The sequence below is a fragment of the Pelodiscus sinensis genome, chromosome 6 (genome assembly GCF_049634645.1).
Source record: "Pelodiscus sinensis isolate JC-2024 chromosome 6, ASM4963464v1, whole genome shotgun sequence".
In the NCBI taxonomy this organism is placed as follows: Eukaryota; Metazoa; Chordata; order Testudines; family Trionychidae; genus Pelodiscus; species Pelodiscus sinensis.
The window spans coordinates 81,078,423-81,096,205 of record NC_134716.1 but is presented as its reverse complement, the minus strand read 5'-3'; the positions used below and the strand labels follow the sequence as shown (position 1 = coordinate 81,096,205).

At 43.7% G+C, this 17,783-nt stretch overlaps 1 protein-coding gene across 5 annotated transcripts in view; it reads left to right on the top strand.

Annotated features, from left to right (window-relative positions):
- Positions 1 to 17,783, top strand: part of MSH3 (mutS homolog 3) — a 224,647-nt gene that overhangs the window by 132,657 nt on the left and 74,207 nt on the right. For all 5 annotated transcript variants that reach the window (XM_075932217.1, XM_075932221.1, XM_075932220.1 and 2 more), the window contains one exon: positions 16,734 to 16,798. In XM_075932217.1, coding sequence (XP_075788332.1) covers positions 16,734 to 16,798 — 65 coding nt within the window. The remainder of the gene's footprint in view (positions 1 to 16,733; positions 16,799 to 17,783) is intronic.

Below are 17,783 nucleotides of genomic sequence, written 5' to 3'. Positions count from 1 at the left end.
GGGACAGAGGCAATTCTCAATTCACTCCTGAGTGGAGCACAGGATCAGGTCCAGGAAATAACTGTTACAGGACCGCTTGGGAATAGTGACCATAATATAATAACATTCAACACTCCTGTGGTGGGAAGAACACCTCAGCAGTCCAGCACCCTGGCATTTAATTTCAAAAAGGGGAATTACACAAAAATGAGGAGGTTAGTTAAACAGAAATTAAAAGGCACAGAGACTAGAGCCAAATCCCTGAAAGCTGCATGGAAACTTTTTAAAGACACCGTAATAGAGGCCCAACTTAAATGTATAGCCCAAATTAAAAAACATAGCAAGAGACCTAAAAAAGAGTCACCGTGGCTTAACCACTGTTTAAAAGAAGCAGTAAGGGACAAAAAGGTATCTTTTAAGAAGTGGAAGTCCAATCCTAGTGAGATAAATAGAAAGGAACATAAACACTGTCAAACCAAGTGTAAAAATGTACTGAGAAAAGCAAAAAAAGATTTTGAGAAACAGCTAGCCAAAAACTCAAAAAGAAATAACAATTTTTTTTTTAAGTACATTAGAAGCAGGAAGCCTGCTAAAAAAACCTGTGGGTCCCCTAGATGATCGAGCTATAAAAGGAGCAATCAAGGACGATAAAGCCATTGCGGAGAAACTAAATGATTTCTTTGCTTCAGTCTTCATGGCTGAGGACGTTGGGGAGATTCCCAAATCTGCACCGTCCCTTGTGGGTGATGAATCTGAGGAACTGTCCCGGATTGAAGTGTCATTAGAGGAGGTTTTGGAACAAATAGAAAAACTTAATGTTAACAAATCTCCGGGACCGGGTGGCATTCACCCAAGGGTTCTAAAAGAACTCAAATGCGAAATTGCTGAGCTATTATCTGTGGTTTGTAACCTATCCTTTAAATCGGCTTCCGTGCCTACTAACTGGAAGGCAGCCAATGCGACACCAATATTTAAAAAGGGCTCTAGAGGCAATCCTGGCAATTGCAGACTGGTAAGTCTAACTTCAGTACCGGGCAAATTAGTCGAAACAATAGTAAAGAATAAAATTGTGAAGCATGAAGAAGAACATAATTTGTTGGACTAAAGTCAACATGGTTTCTATAAAGGGAAATCCTGTTTTACTAATCTATTAGAGTTCTTTGAAGGGGTTAACAAACATGTGGACAAGGGGGTTCCAGTAGATATCGTATACTTAGATTTTCAGAAAGCCTTTGACAAGGTCCCTCACCAAAGGCTCTTGTATAAATTACATGGCCATGGGCTAAGAGGGAAGGTCCTTTCTTGGATTGAGAACTGGTTAAAAGACAGTAAACAAAGGGTAGGAATAAATGGTACATTTTCATAATGGAGAGGGGTAACTAATGGTGTCTCCCAAGGGTCAGGCCTGGGACCAATCCTTTTCAACTTATTCATAAATGATCTGGAGAAATGGGTAAGCAGTGAGGTGGTAAAGTTTGCAGATGATACCAAACTGTTTAGGATAGTCAAGACAGAAGCAGACTGTGAGGGACTCCAAGAAGATCTCATCAAACTGAGTGATCGGGCAACAAAATGGCAAATGAAATTTAATGTGGATAAGTATAAAGTAATGCACATCGGGGAAAAATAACCCCAACTATACGTACAGTATGATGGGGGCAAATTTGGCTACGACAAATCAGGAAAGAGATCTTGGAATTATCGTGGACAGTTCTCTGAAAACTTCCACACAGTGTGCAGCGGCGGTCAAAAAGGCAAATAGGATGCTAGGAATTATTAAGAAAGGGATAGAAAATAAGACCCAGAATATCTTACTGCCCCTGTATAAAACTATGGTACGCCCACATCTTGAATACTGTGTACAGATGTGGTCTCCTCACCTCAAAAAAGATATTTTCGCCTTGGAAAGGGTTTAGAAAAGGGCAACTAAAATGATTAGGGGTTTGGAACGGGTCCCATATGAGGAGAGGTTAAAGAGACTGGGACTTTTCAGTTTAGAAAAGAGGAGACCGAGGGGGGATATGATAGAGGTCTATAAAATCATGAGTGGTGTGGAGAGGGCCGATAAAGAAAAGTTATTTATTAGTTCCCTAAATAGAAGAACTAGAGGACACCAAATGAAATTAATGGGGAGCAGGTTTAAAACTATTAAAAGAAAGTTCTTCTTCACACAGCGCGTAGTCAGCCTGTGGAACTCTTTGCCAGAGGAGGCTGTGAAGGCTAGGACTATAATAGAGTTTAAAGAGAAGCTAGATAGTTTCATGGCGGTTAGGTCCATAAAAGGCTATTAGCCAGGGGATAAAATGGTGTTCTTGGCCTCTGTCTGTCATAGGCTGGAGAGGGATGGCAGGAGACAAATCGCTTGATCATTGTTTTCGGTCCACCCTCTCTGGGGCACTTGATGCTGGCCACTGTCGGCAGACAGGATACTGGGCTAGATGGACCTTTGGTCTGACCCAGTACAGCTGTTCTTATGTTCATGACTTGTGAACCTGACTTGTAGACAGTTACTCAGGACTCCACCTTTTGTTAGAAAAGATGCATTTCTACGTTCTTGGCTAAGAAGGCTGAGGTCCAGAAACTGGAAAACTGTGAGGCAGAAATTCTGAGTGATCCTCAAATGTCATGATACTTTCTTAGGAGAATATAGGTGACGGGGCAGAGTTAACGCTGAAAGATTATTCAAGTCATCTTTCATGGAAGCCCATCTCTTTTGAGTCTGCTTTCTATACCTATTGGTTGGGCCTACATTTATTGGAAAGATGGGAGAAGAAGGGAATAAGTGGCAAAGACAAATTACTTACTAGTAATTTATTGTCATAATCCCTACTTGTCTTCCACCCTGAATTCCTTCATCCTCACCTTGTGCTGTGGGGGACTCTTTTTGGCTGGGAATTGATGCCTTAAAAATTTACTGTAGGTGGGAAATGGAGTGTATTCTTATAACTTTACTACGTTTTTCATCATTTGCCTTCCCCTCATGCTAGTAAAGGGTGCTATGTAGCTTGCTGTTTGGAATTATCACAGGATGGGAGAAGAGGAAGTACTCTGACAGTAAATTACTAATAAGTACTGTTTCTGTCTGTAATGGATGCACCCTAGAAATCTTTGCTTAAATTATTTTCTGTTTTTCTTGACTGTTCACCTTTAGTTTAATATTTCTTCACTGGAGTTGGTTGAGGAATAGGGGTATAATCTGGAAATCTGTAGGAAAGACTTGAGCAGTTCACCTTTCCAGTCAGGAAACTCTGGGTAGAAAACATGTAATCATGCAAAGAACCATGGGCCAAAATTTTATAAACCAGTTGCCTAAAGAGTGACTGTTAAAGCCAAACTTAAGAATCTAAGCATGGGGCATAATTTTCAGACGGGTAACACCTACAACTCATATTGACTTAAATTTTGTGTTAATTTCCTCTTGGAATTCAGATAATTCCACTCCATTTTGGCAGATGGATTGTTCTACAACATATGAAGCTACACCCATGTCTGTCTAATCTTTTGTTTCCGGACCTCTAATGCCGTTCATTTTAGATATTAAACAGAAGAGAGGTTTGTCTAGTTAGTGATAGCAGCACTATTTGTTCTGTGCAAGGATTGGAAAATTCCTGATGCATCTGGCAATGGTTTGCTTCCTTTATGGCATAAGCCGTGCTTCAGTCACCATTTAATAAAAATATAACAAGTGCTTATCTGATAGTACTAAGAATTAAAGGATGAAAAAGCATTACCATTCAGTATTTTCTAGGTGATGTTGAAATCTCTACATTCACTTTTTGCTACAGGTGTTAGCAGAACAAACTGACTAATTTGGTTCAAATTCATTAGATAATAAATATAGAGTATGTATGGGTTGCAGTGCTCCATCCTATCATAAGTTAATCAGGAGGTAAGCTGTAAAAATAAATCTACCAGCAACCCTATTATTGTTAGAAACCGTTTACTCTCCTCGCTTTAAAGCCCCTGTGTGGCTTTGCTCCAACCTGCATCTATCTCATTATGTAATTTATCAGTTTTAGGAATTTTATAAGGCCGGGCATTGTGACATCTAAATGCTTCCCAGATCAACAGCTGCATAGTGTCCATAGTGGACTTTATGGAATCTTTTGTTCTTGCTGTTCTTCTTTCCCTTATTACAAAAGACTATGTTTAGGGTGTTGACTAGGTTGAGTTTGTGAGGGAGGAAGGCTGTTTACCTAGGGATTTGTCTGCATTGACACTTTATTGCACTGTTACTTTCTTGCTCGGGAGTGTAAAAAAACCACATCTCTGAGTGCAGCAAGTTACAGTGCTGTAAAGTGCCAGTATAAACAGGAACCCAGTTCTGTTAGTTACTCCCCCATGAAAGTGGTTTACCTAGAATGCTGGGAGAGCTTTCTCGTAGCTCTGGTGCCATGACCACACTGCCACATTAAAGCCAGTTGTAGCTGAACTTTAAAGTTTGAAGTGTAGACTAAGTCTAAATCATAGCAGTTATAGTCAGTGGTGGTGGCTAGGGAGGGACACAGCAGGGACACTGGCCACATCACTCCTTCCCAAATTAGCAATAGTTTGGTTTCAACTAATTGTTTTCCAATGGAAAAACATTCCTTTTAAAATGTCCTATCAGCTCCAGCTGTTACTTAAATGTTCTCTTCCTCCTTTTACCACATGTTCTACTTGATTTCTATGAATTTCTGCACGCTAATTGGTCACTGCCTCCAATTCTTAGTCACTATGCCCACAGCAAATATAGCTGTTCATCTTTGACTCTCCTTACCTTGTTACCCATACTTGAGTCATCTGAATGCATTGTTTCTCCAGTTCCTCATTTACCCTGGTGGAAGACTCTTACTTAGAAAGTAATCTCTCTTCAAATTGGATTGTATTTGATACTTTAGGTTAGAGTGGATGGGAATATGGTCATTCATCCCTGTTAGTTGTAGACCTATCACTGAGAATTTCAGTATCCAGTCAAGAGGCACTTGCAGAGTAGCTAGTCACAGAAAATAGTTTGTTCATGGATTATGCAGGATGTTAGCCTCTGGCTAGTTAATGGCAATCAGCTATCCAGAGAAAAGGGATTTTTTTTCTCTATATGGCTATTTGAAAAAAGAGCTGGCATTGTGGTTAAGACAATTCCAAGCTGTCTATATAACAATTCACATTAACTTATAAAACAATAAATCGTCTTGCAGCATCTTGGAGACTAACTAAAAATATAGATAGTATCATGACCTTTTGTGGGCACAACTCAGTTCTTCAGATGAATGGAGTTTAAGGGATGGATGCAGTTTTCAAATACATAGCCCAGAGAGAGTATGTGGGGAGAGAGGAAGAAAAAGAAAAAAAAGGGGAAAGAAATTGTCAGTGTCCACGCTAAATGAAGCTGATAAGAATACTTAGTACCCACTTTAAGCACCCTTTGTTTGTTTGTTTTTTTATGTCATTAGGAGTGGAATGTAGAAGGCTGTCCAGACGATGTCTTTATTTAGACTTCTGTTGTACAAATCAAATTTGTAAATGAAATTAAGTTCTACAGTTTCCCTGTCGAGTTGATTTTTGGAATTGGTTTGAAATAATACAGTGACTTTGAGATTGAGTGCCCAGGCAAGTTAAAATATTCCCCAATGGGGTCTGTGTGTTTCTTTTTCGGAAATCCGATTTGTGTCCACTAATTCTTGTAGACACTGTCTAGTTTGGCCAATATACATGGCATTAGGGCATTGCTGGCACTTGATGGCATAGATAACAGTGGATATGCAGTTGTACGAGCCTGTAATGTGGTGGTTTACATGCTTAGGTCCTGTCATATTGCCTGTATAGATGTTTGGACAGAGTTGGCATTGGGGTTGATTGCAAGGGTGGGTTCCTGGATGAGTATGATGGAGGTGTGCTGCGTAATTTTGGAAAGGATTTGTTTGAGGTTAGAGGGTTGTCTGTAGGTGCGGATTGGTCTGTTCTTGGACTGATGTCCCCATGGGTGCTCCACTGTTGGTGTTGGGCTCGTCCCAGTGCCATGGATCTGAGACTTTTACAGAGATGTCCACTTGGGCTATGCATGCAGAAGAGGCGCATGGTGTTCCTACTTTTTAAGTTAGCACACACAGCCCAACTCCTTTCAGTGCCTCCTTCACCATCCTCGCCTATGGACAGAGCTCCAACCTCTCTACTTCTTGTGTCAATTTTGTGAAGGAAAAAAAGAAAATTGGCTAGATAGTGTAGCCTTACCTGTTCCTCTTAATTTTTCACTGGTTAACGAGTTGATAGTTTAAAAAACAAAACAAAACAGTTCTCTTATTTCAGTTTCTATATAGTTAGACAGTTTAGTGCAGTCCAAGCTGCAGCAAACTACAAAAAAAAAAAAAAGGGGAGGGGAACTTTTACTCATAAATAAGTCTCTCCTTACAATACTCATCCCAAGAGAGAGCACGTGCATCATATGAGGCACACAGGCTACAACAGTATCAATACCTCCCATGGCACCCCGACTGGAAATACTACCCTGAGCATCATAGCCGCTGGTCCCCCTATCATTATTGTGCACAAAGACACAGCTCCATTGTCCCGGCAGTCAAGTATGGGTTCTCTTGGCCAGGTCTCGCGCGCATAGCCGAGATCTACCTCAGCACGTCACATGGATAGCAACAAGGCATATCTACCAATAAAATGGAGCTTGTCAGAGTCCAGCACTCAACACCATATATGGGCATCACACTGCACCCAGACCACGCCCATGCCACTCCCAGAAGACAAAAAATACCAAATATGGTAATAGGCAATAACATAAAACCCCCTGAGCCCTAAGCTCGGGGACTACTCCTGAATACTGGAAGACAGAATCTGAGTCTGGCTTAGGACTGATCACCCAAAGGCTGCCCCCCACCCACCGAATTTAAAAAGGGGTGTATGAATCTCGAGCATGCTCCGATTCCTTGTATGTCTTTGTGCTGTTGTTGTTGTTGCTGAGTTCGTAGGTAACTAATTTACCATCACTGTTTAAGAGGTTTAAAAGAGACAGGTTAGAAAATATATTGCTCAGTTGTAACTTTTACCTTTGCTATTGTCAGTGTGTTTAAAGAAACAGTTTTTGAAATGTGTAGATATTTGACTTAGCTGTAACTTAGGTAGAGTTTTAAAAATTGTTGTGGTTCAATTGTTTTGTGGCAAATACTGGGTAATTGCTCATTTTAAGTTGTTCAGTTTAATACATCATTCCTTCTTTGTTAAAACTTATTGTCTAGACATCATTCTGTATTTTCACTGGGTATTTGGCCTTAAGCCTCTGGGACTCCCGCCATTTTACCGAACCGAGAACCAACACCTGTCACACCACACTGTCATCTACACACTTTAACCCACCACGCTCTCTGCAGAGGGCATTGACCACGAAGAAGAGCAGACTGAGGCTGATCTGACCATCCAGCAAGGAGACATGCCACCAAATGATAACACATCTTCTGCACCTGATGAAGCAGTTATCCCAGATGATTCCTCACCTAGTGATGACCTAAAACAATTTCAAGATTTATTCAAAAGGGTGGCTGTCAGTCAGGAGGTTGTGATATCTGATGTGCAGGAAAAGCAGCATAAGCTTCTATAGAACCTCCAACCCTTTACAAAATCCAAAATTATGCTGCCTCTAGACAAGGCAATACAGGCAGTCCCCGGGTTACATACAAGATAGGGACTGTAGGTTTGTTCTTAAGTTGAATCTGTATGTAAGTCGGAACTGGCATCCAGATTCAGCAGCTGCTGAAACTGACCAGCGGCTGACTACAGGAAGCCCGAGGCAGAGTTGCTCTGCCCCTGGCTTCCTGGAATCAGCCGCTGATCAGTTTTAACAGGCTGAATCTGGATGCCAGTTCTTACATACAGATTCAACTTAAGAACCCCAGGCGTCCCCAAGTCAGCCGCTGCTGAAACTGATCAGCGGCTGATTCCAGGAAGCCCGGGGCAGAGCAACTCTGCCTCGGGCTTCCTGTAGTCAGCGCTGGTCAGTTTCAGCAGCGGCTGACTTGGGGACACCTGGGGCAGAGCAGCTGGGGTGCTGCTGGGTTGCTCCAGTAGCGCCGCTCCTCGGTGCTACTGGACCAACCCAGCAGTACCCCAGCTGCTCTGCCCCAGGCGTCCTGATTCAGCTGCTGCTGAAACTGACCAGCAGCGGCTGAATCAGGACGCCTGGGGCAGAGCAGCTGGGGTACTGCCGGGTTGATACAGTAGCGCCCAGAGCAGCACTACGGGACCAACCGGCAGCGCCCCAGCTGCTCTACCACAGGCGTCCACGAGAAAAGCCTGTTCTGCTGGGGGGGGGGGGGGGCGCACTAGCTGCATCCCCTCCCCCCAGCAGACCAGGGAGACGCGGGCGGCAGATGGAGACGCACCGCGGTCCCGCCGCTCGGGTCCTCCGCGGCTTTGCTCCCCGTCTCCCTGGTCTTCTGGTCTCCAGCAGACCAGGGAGACGCGGAGCACGGGGGCAGCGGGACAGCCCAGACGCGCCGCGGCTGTCCCGCTGCCCGAGTGCTCCGCGGCTTTGCTCCCCGTCTCCCTGGTCTGCTGGGAGACCAGCAGACCAGGGAGACGGGGAGCAAAGCCGCGGAGCATGCAGGCAGTGGGACAGCCGTGGCACGTCTGGGCTGTCCCGCTGCCCGCGTGCTCCACGGCTGTGCTCCGCGGCTGTGCTCTGCTTCTCCCTGGTCTGCTGGGGGGGGCTTCCCTCCCAGCAGACCAGGGAGACGCGGAGAAGCTTTTCTCGCCCTGGAGGACGCAGACTGCGGGACCGCGGCGCATCTGGGCATCCCGCCGCTCCCGTCCTCCGGGGCAAGAAAAACCCCGTTCATAACTGCGGATCCGACATAAGTCGGATCCACATAACTCGGGGAATGCCTGTACTTGAAGCAGCAGAGAAAGTATGGCAAACACCAGTTGCAGCCCCTCTCGCCTACCAACAAAAGCAGATAGAAAATACTTGGTTCCATCCACAGGCATGGATTTTTTTATTCTTACACTCTTACCCCAATTCCTTAGTGGTTGATGCTGGAAATCAAAGGTCTAAAAATCCTCAATACAAAACAAATATATAAGACAAAGACCACAACTCCTGGACTTGTTTGGGAGGAAAATGTATTCCTCCTCAACCCTCCAACTTCGTATTGCTAACTACAGAGCCCTACTCACTAATCACAACTTTGACAATTATGCAAAACTAACAGAGTTCATGCAGCGTCTCCCAGATGATGAGACCTATCCTCAAAGCCATTATTAAAGAGGGGTATACTATATCTTGTATAGCTCTGCAGGTGGCCCTCAAGACTGCAGCAAGAGCTACAGCAATATCCATAGTAATGAGACACTCGTCTTGGCTTCAAGCAGCTGGAGTTCCTAAGGACCTCTAGGCTATGGTAGAAGACTTATCATTCAATAAGGATTATTTGTTTGCTGCAAAGACTGATGAAGCTTTGCATTCTAGCAAAGACTCATACACTATCTTGTGCACATTGGGGATGTATACTGAAGGAAGCGCTATCATTCCTACCAAAGACATAGGGACACAACCTTTGGCAGACAGCAGCAGCATCAACCATTTGACCACAGATGATTCCAACCATGAAACCATCAGAGAAGAGAGCCAAATACACACTCTTCCACGAGTCAGGTCTCTAAGCAACAGGTGTGAGAATTTGGCTGAAGGTCTGCCCGACCTCCCCTCCATACCAGTGCCAGGTCCAACATCTTCCATCACTGCTTGCACCCTTTTTACAACCAGTAGGCAGCAATCACCATAGATCTGTGGGTTTTAGAAGTCATCAGTTGCAAGCACTCTATTCCTTTCATATCTATCCCCCCCAGCCTCCCCACCTTCTCCCTCCCTTTTCAGGGACCCTTCTCACAAAACCTTGCTCTGCCAAGAAGTCCAACACCGTCTCAACATAGAACCTATAGAATCAGTCCCCAAACAATACCAAGGGAGAGGTTTTTACTCAAACTACTTTCTCACCAAAAAGAGAATGGGGGTTGGGAGGCCTATCTTAGACCTCCGTCAGTTGAACAGATACGTGCATGAGCAGCACTTCAGAATGGTTATACTTGCCATGATTATTCCTGCACTGGACAGAGGGGATTGGTTTGCAGCCCTCTACCTCCAAGATGCTTATTTCCATATCATGATATATCCTGCGCACAGATGTTTCCTGCACTTTCAGTAGTGTCAGACCATTTTCAATACAGAATCCTTCTGTTCAGACTCTGCTCTTCCTCCAGAGTGTTCTCCAAGACCCTGTCAGTTGCAGCAGCACATCTCTGATGAAAAGGCGTGAGTCTTTCCTTATTTGGATGATTGCCTTGTTCGAGGTCCCTTCCAACAGACCACAAGGGGCATGATCAGATTCACAAAGGCCTTCCTTCAGTCTCTAGGATTTATCATCAACCATCAAAAAAAAAAATGCACTCTATGCCCCACACAGTCCTTAGAGTTTATAGGGGCTCCAATAGTTTCTGTGACAGTATGTGCCTATCAACATTTTGAAACTATAAAAAACCTTGTCACAATCATGACCACCAGCCCAACTATTCCCATTCCTATCTGTCTCAAACTCATGGGGGTACATGGCAGCTACCACATATGTTGTCCCTCCTGCCAGACTATGATTTCGATGTTTCCAACACTGGATTGCCTCAGTTTATACACCAACCAGACACCTCGTCCACAGGCACGTTTTGCCTCCTCAGAAAGTCTTTACCTCTTTACAGTGATGGAACCAGGCACAGAACCACTGCAGCAGGTTACCCTTTCACCATGATCAGCCATTCAAACAAATCACGACAGATGAATCACTTCTAGGTTGAGGTGCACACTTATGGCAACAATAGGCCCAAGGAAAGTGGTCCAACGATGAGTCCAGGCTCCACATCAACCTGCTCAAGCTTTGAGCAGTTCACAACACCTGCAAACACTTCCTTGCACACATTCAGGGATCCTCAATGCATATCCTCGCTGACAATATGACCATGATGTTCTACATCAACCGCCAAGAGGGCGCCAGATCTCCTTCTCTATGTGCGAAGGCGATTTGACTCTGAAATTGGTGTATCTTTCACAGTATAACCATCATGGTGGCATACCTACCTGGGGACAAGGATACGATGGCTGATACTCTCAGCTGCCACTTTGTCTCAAAGCACAAATGGGGAATGCACTTTGAGGTCACCCAAAATCTATTCCAATCTTGCGGGTGACTGAAGATAGACCTCTTTGCAAGCAGCCAAAACTCCAAATGCCACCAATACTGTTTGAGTGCAGGCCTAAGACACAACTCCTTAAGAGGCGCAATGCTGTACCCATGGAATACTCACCTGTTACATGCCTTTTCTCCTATCCATCTGGTCCCCAGAGTTCTCTGGAAGATACAGATGGATGGGGCCCGTTTAATTCCAGTAACGACAGCTTGGCCTCGGCAGACATGGTACCACGTGTTTATCATCTGTCTTTATGACCTCCCTGCCTGCTTCCGACCTGCCCTGACCTCTTTTCTTGGAACAAGGGTGTGATGCTTCATCCCCAGCCACAAACACTGCACCTTTCACCATGGTACCTATCTGATTCTCAGAAGCTGAGCAACAGTGCTCAGAAAAACTAAGAACTGTACTACGACATAGCAGAAGACAAACTACATGTAATACTTACCTGTATAAATGGCAACGATTTTCACAGTGCACCCAGAAAGGAGTCCAACCATCTACAGCTCTGCTCCATTTCATCCTGGAATACATACACCTAAAACAACAAAATTTATCTCTTTAATCACTACGAGTTCACCTGGCTGTGATTATGGCCTTTCACCACCCTATAGATGGATTCCCCATATTTGCCCACCCCATCTCTAAGAGGTTTTGGAAGGGCCTAGAGAACTTTCACCCACTATAGACACCCGTACCTATCACGTGGGATTTAGAATTGGTTTTCCACTCACTCACAAAACTAGCCTTCGAACCAAGGGCAACTTCATCACTTACCTTTCTCACCATGAAAATGGTAAAAACTTAAAAAAAACAACAGAGAGTCTAGTAGCACCTTAAAGACTTAGCTAAGACATGAAAATGATGATCTTCTTGGCAGTCACGTCTGCAAGGAGAATTAGTGAACTCGTGCCTCTCACGTCGTCTTCTCGATATATGACCTTTCACACACAAAGTTATTCTGCAATCCGACTCCTACGTCTTACCCAAAGTTTGTTCCAAATTTCAAATCAATGAACCCACACTCCTTCCCACTTCCTACCCAAAATTGAATTGCTCCAGGGATGAAGCCATATTGCACATGCTACATATGAGAATGGCTATTGCCTTCTACTTAGATAGGATGCAGTCTTTTCGACTATCAGAGAGACTACTGATATCTATAGCTGAAAGGTCCAAGGGAAAACCACTTTCTTCCCAGCGCATGTCAAAATTGATAACATCCTGTATTACCAGTGACTCCCAAAGCTCATTCCTCCAGAACTATGGCAACGTCAGTGGCCTTCCTCCGGGGAATGTTGCTCCATGAAATATGTCGATCAGCCACATGGTCGTCTAACCACACATTTATGAAGCACTATGTGATTCCATTATGCTCGACAACAGACACCGCAGTAGCTCCCACAGTCCTCTCCACAGCCTGCAACAATTAGACAAAGCCCAACTACCATCTAACTGGGCACTGCTACACAGCTACCGACAGTGGAGCACCCACGGGGACATCACTCGAAGAAGAAAGAGAAGTTACTCACTCTGTGCAGTAATGATGGTTCTTTGAGAAGTGTGTCCCCGTGGTACTCCACTGCCCCTGACTTCTTTGGGTACTAACAACTTTCCAGAAGGGGGTCAAAGAAGAAACAGACAGGAGTTGGGCTTCATGCGCTAACTTCAAAGGAGGGAACACCACACACCTTTCGTGCGTGTGTAGCCCGACTGGACATTGCTGTAAAAGTCTCCTATACGTGGTGCCCGACACCAACAGTGTCATTAACTCCCGTGAGGACACACATCTCGAAGAACCATTGTTACTACACAGAGTGAATAACTTCTCTTTCCCCAAGGCTTGTGAGAGTGAGGGGTCATTTTCCAGAATAGGTTGTAGACTGTTGATAATGCATTGGGGTTTAAGTTGGGGGCTGTAGGTGATGACAAATGATGTCCTGTTGTTTACTTTGTAGGGCCTATCTTGAAGTACCTAATGACAGGGTGTTCATCTGGCTCTGTCACTCTGGTTTTTTCACTTCTCTGAGTGGGTATTTCAGTTTTAAGAATGCTTTACATAAAACCTGTAGCTATTTGTCTCTGAGGGATTGAAGCAAATCTGGTTGTCTTAGGGTCTGTCTGTAAACAATTAATTGGGAAATGTGTCTTGAATGGAAGCTGGAGCATGTAGGTAAGTGTAACGGTCAGTAGGTTTCTGGTATAAGGTGATGGAAATGTGTCTGTCGTGTAATTGTGCTGAAGTGTCAAGGAAGTAGATCTCTTGAATGGTCTGGTCCAGGCTCAGGTTGGTGGTGGGGCGGAAGGTGTTGAAATCCCTGTGAAATTCTTCAATGGTTTCCTTCCTGTGGGTCCATTTAATGAAAATATTGTCAATGTGCCGTAAGTAAAGTAAGGGTAATAGAGAGCAAGAGCTGAGGAAACATTGTTCAAGGTCAGCCATAAAGATGTTGGCATATTGTGAGGCCATGCATGTGCACATAGCTGTGCCACTGATTTGAAGATCTAAATTGTCTCCAAATTGGAAATAGTTGTTGATGAGAACAAAGTTCATAGAATCATAGAATCATAGGACTGGAAGGGACCTCGAGAGGTCATCAAGTCCAGCCCCCCCACCCTCAAGGCAGGACCAAGCTCCGTCTACACCATCCCTGACAGATGTCTATCTAACCTGTTCTTAAATATCTCCAGAGAGGGAGATTCCACCACCTCCCTTGGCAATTTATTCCAATATTTGACCACCCTGACAGTTAGGAATTTTTTCCTAATGTCCAATCTAAACCTCCCTTGCTGCACTTTAAGCCCATTACTCCTTGTCCTGTCCTCAGAAACCAAGAGGAACAAATTTTCTCCTTCCTCCTTGTGACACCCTTTTAGATATTTGAAAACCGCTATCATGTCCCCCCTTAATCTTCTTTTTTCCAAACTAAACAAGCCCAGTTCATGAAGCCTGGCTTCATAGGTCATGTTCTCTAGAACTTTAATCATTCTTGTCGCTCTTCTCTGTACCCTTTCCAATTTCTCCACATCTTTCTTGAAATGTGGCGCCCAGAACTGGACACAGTACTCCAGCTGAGGCCTAACTAGTGCAGAGTAGAGCGGCAGAATGACTTCACGAGTTTTGCTTACAACACACCTGTTGATACAACCTAGAATCATATTTGCTTTTTTTGCAACAGCATCACACTGTTGACTCATATTCAACTTGTGGTCCACTATGACCCCTAGATCCCTTTCCGCCATGCTCCTTCCTAGACAGTCGCTTCCCATCTTGTATGTATGGAACTGATTGTTCCTTCCTAAGTGGAGCACTTTGCATTTCTCTTTATTAAACTTCATCCTGTTTACCTCTGACCATTTCTCTAACTTGCTAAGGACATTTTGAATTACGTCCCTATCCTCCAAAGAAGTTGCAACCCCACCCAGTTTGGTATCATCTGCAAACTTAATAAGCGTACTCTCTATCCCAATATCTACATGATTGATGAAGATATTGAACAGTACGGGTCCCAAAACAGACCCTTGCGGAACTCCACTTGTTATCCCTTTCCAGCAGGATTTAGCACCGTTAACAACAACTCTCTGACTACGGTTATCCAGCCAATTATGCACCCACCTTATCGTGGTTGCAGAGCTCTGTAACCAGACGTGTAGTGGCGTCATCAGGGATAGTATTTCTTGACAGCTAATAATCCATCTTCGTGTGGAGTGTTGGTGTACAGAGCTTCTACATCCATGCTGGCAAGGATTAACTCTGTTACTGGGAAGAAACCTGTCAGGGCAGTTCCCCACTCTGGCGGTCTGAGTGCAGGAGGTGGGGGCCTGCAAGAGGCCTTAAAATACTTTGCTTCAATAGGCTTCTGCTTAAAAAAGGTTCCCCAAGGTCACAGATTCCATGGCCCTGGGACATAGGCTGCCATCATCAAGTGTAAAAACTTCTTCTGTAATCCAGAAAGAATCACTTGAATTTCTTCCAGAGGAGCATAGAATCATAAAATCATAGAATCATAGAACTGGAAGAGACCTCAGAAGTTCATCAAGTCCAGCCCCCTGCTCTAGGCAGGACCAATTCCAACTAAATCAACCCGGCCAGGGCTTTGTCAAGCCGAGACTTAAACACCTCTAGGGAGCATCCCAAGCTCTTTTACCACAAGAAAGCTGGAAAAAGACGACAAAACGAACAAAAATCCAAACATCCCTGCAATCTCTGATAGCTGATCTCTCAGTCTAGGCAAACATACCCACAGACCTAATGTTACCTTCCAGGACACAAGAATTGAATCATCAATGCCTTAAAAAAGGTGATTTTATTAACTCAACAAAACAGACTGATGAAGCGCATACTTGGTTGCTAAATGATACAGAGCAACTAAGAAAAACAAATTAAAACACAGAGAAACATAGTCTCTCTGGGTTTCATCTTAGATACAATGAAAAGGGGAATGGGTGCACATGGATTAGCACAGAGAAATTAACCAACAACATAACAAAGGAAACAACCTGATTGTGACTAAATATGCATTTTTCCCTATTACTCATGATCCACTTCAAAGTCCAGTCCATTTCTATGCCCAATATTCCTTGGAGGCATGGTAATCCTGCCTTGATTTAAAACATCCTGTTTCTCCCATCTCCTGGCTTAAGAAACTCACACAAAAGAGAATAGGCAGGCAGGCATATCCTTACAATTCAAATTTCAGAACTGTATCCCATTGGTTCTTCTGGCTCCCTTGCAATACTCCCTAGCTACCTGAGTTTTAACTCTTTCGTCACTGTGTCCTAGCCAGCATGACTCCTATCCATCACAAAACCTAAAAGGTTTTATGCATGGGGCATTATTTAATCTACTCCAACTACATGTCTTAATATATATATTCAGTATATATCACTACTAAAAAGATCAATTTTTGGTGCAGAGCTCTCACAGGCTCAAAGGATGTTTTCTTCAAAATCTCCCCAGTTTGAATGTGTTCAGGGCTGGGTTGTTTTTTTCCTAAACATGTAGACTCAGTTCAACATATTGTGAACACTACAGGTTGAACATCTGTTGTCCGGCAGGACCACGGGTGTTCCAGAACCAGAGAGTCACGGTGGAGGGCTGGGCTCCCCGCTGCTGGGCTGCCCGGTGCATCACAACGGGGCAGCCAGGCACAACCCAACAGGGCTCCCCCTCAGTGCCAGGAGGTCAGTCCTCCGCAGTATGGCTGCCCCGCGGGGCCAGGAACTCAGGGAGCTAGGCTGCCTAGCATAGCAGGGAAGGACGTGGGGGAACCAACAGGCCAGCGAGGCTGGTGCCATGGGGGAAATGGGAAGGAAGCTGATGGCTGGTCCAGGGTTAGAGGGAGCTGATAGCAGAGGAGCAAGAAATAACCTCCCCTGTCTGGCAAAATCCCTCATCTGGGTCTCACCAGGGAGGTCCAACCTGTATCAAGAGTCAAATAATGTTTCTTGCACACAGATGTTTTTGTGTATGAAAAACTTTATTAAATAGTCTGTCTAATAATCACATCTTTAATGTGTAACTTTTTTATTTATTTCAGTTTATGATAGAAGTCAAGAATTCACTTATATCTTCTATACCCTCTGATTGGATTAAGGTTGGCAGGTATGTAAAAGTGTCTTAATTTTTTTGTTTTAGTCCAGCACATAGACAGAACTATAATATAATTATTTTATGATTAAAAAATAGGTCGTGTGTATCTTTGTTTGCCCTACCTTTAAAGAGTTTTTGAAAGCAATTTTAAAAGCCTCTAATTTAAACTGTTATAGTAAATTCTGTAAAGTACTGGCAAGTTGAATTCCTGGAAAAAATATTTAACAGAAAAATAATCTGTATTCCATAATATATATAGGTATGTGTCATTGTTCCCTGTAAGATTTTCCATCCATGAGTGGAGTGAGATTTGTATTGTGCACCAGTGTTGAAGTCATGTGTGCTTGTTCGGTTGTGTGCCACCGTGGTTATTAACAAATATCTTAAAAAATATATTTAAAAATGGTACGGAAGAAAGAATAGTAAAACAAGGAATAATTAACAAGGTGCATGACTTTAAATGTTTGTTCAATATGAAGTTAAATAAAAAGAAAAGTAATATTGAAAATGTTTCCGTATTAGTCAACTTCCTCTGTTTTATAGTCCTCTCCCAGATTCTTTCCCATCTGGGCTTCTTCAAATAAGAAGAGCTGAAGCTGGGACCAGGGCCGCGTGGTGGCTGCTCAGCTGCTCCTGGTGCAGGGCATCAGACCACCACACAGCCCCACTCAGGAGCAGCTGAGCAGCCACTATGGCTCTGCTGAGGAGTTGAGTAGGACTCAAATTTTTTGTGAACGACGGTGCAGGCGCACACTTTAGAAGGAACTTTGGGGTGTGTAGGTGTATGTGTGTTAACTTAATTATGATGATTTTATATATATTCACAGGCTATAACCTTAGCCATCTAAAGATGTGACATTTGTATATCTGAATGAATTCATTGTTATTAAATGTCATTTTATACTCATGCATGCAAACTGTCCTTGCTTTGTTGATTAGGTTACATAAGAATTGCTTTAGATATTTTTGTGGAAAGAAGAATTCTGCTAGATGTGAC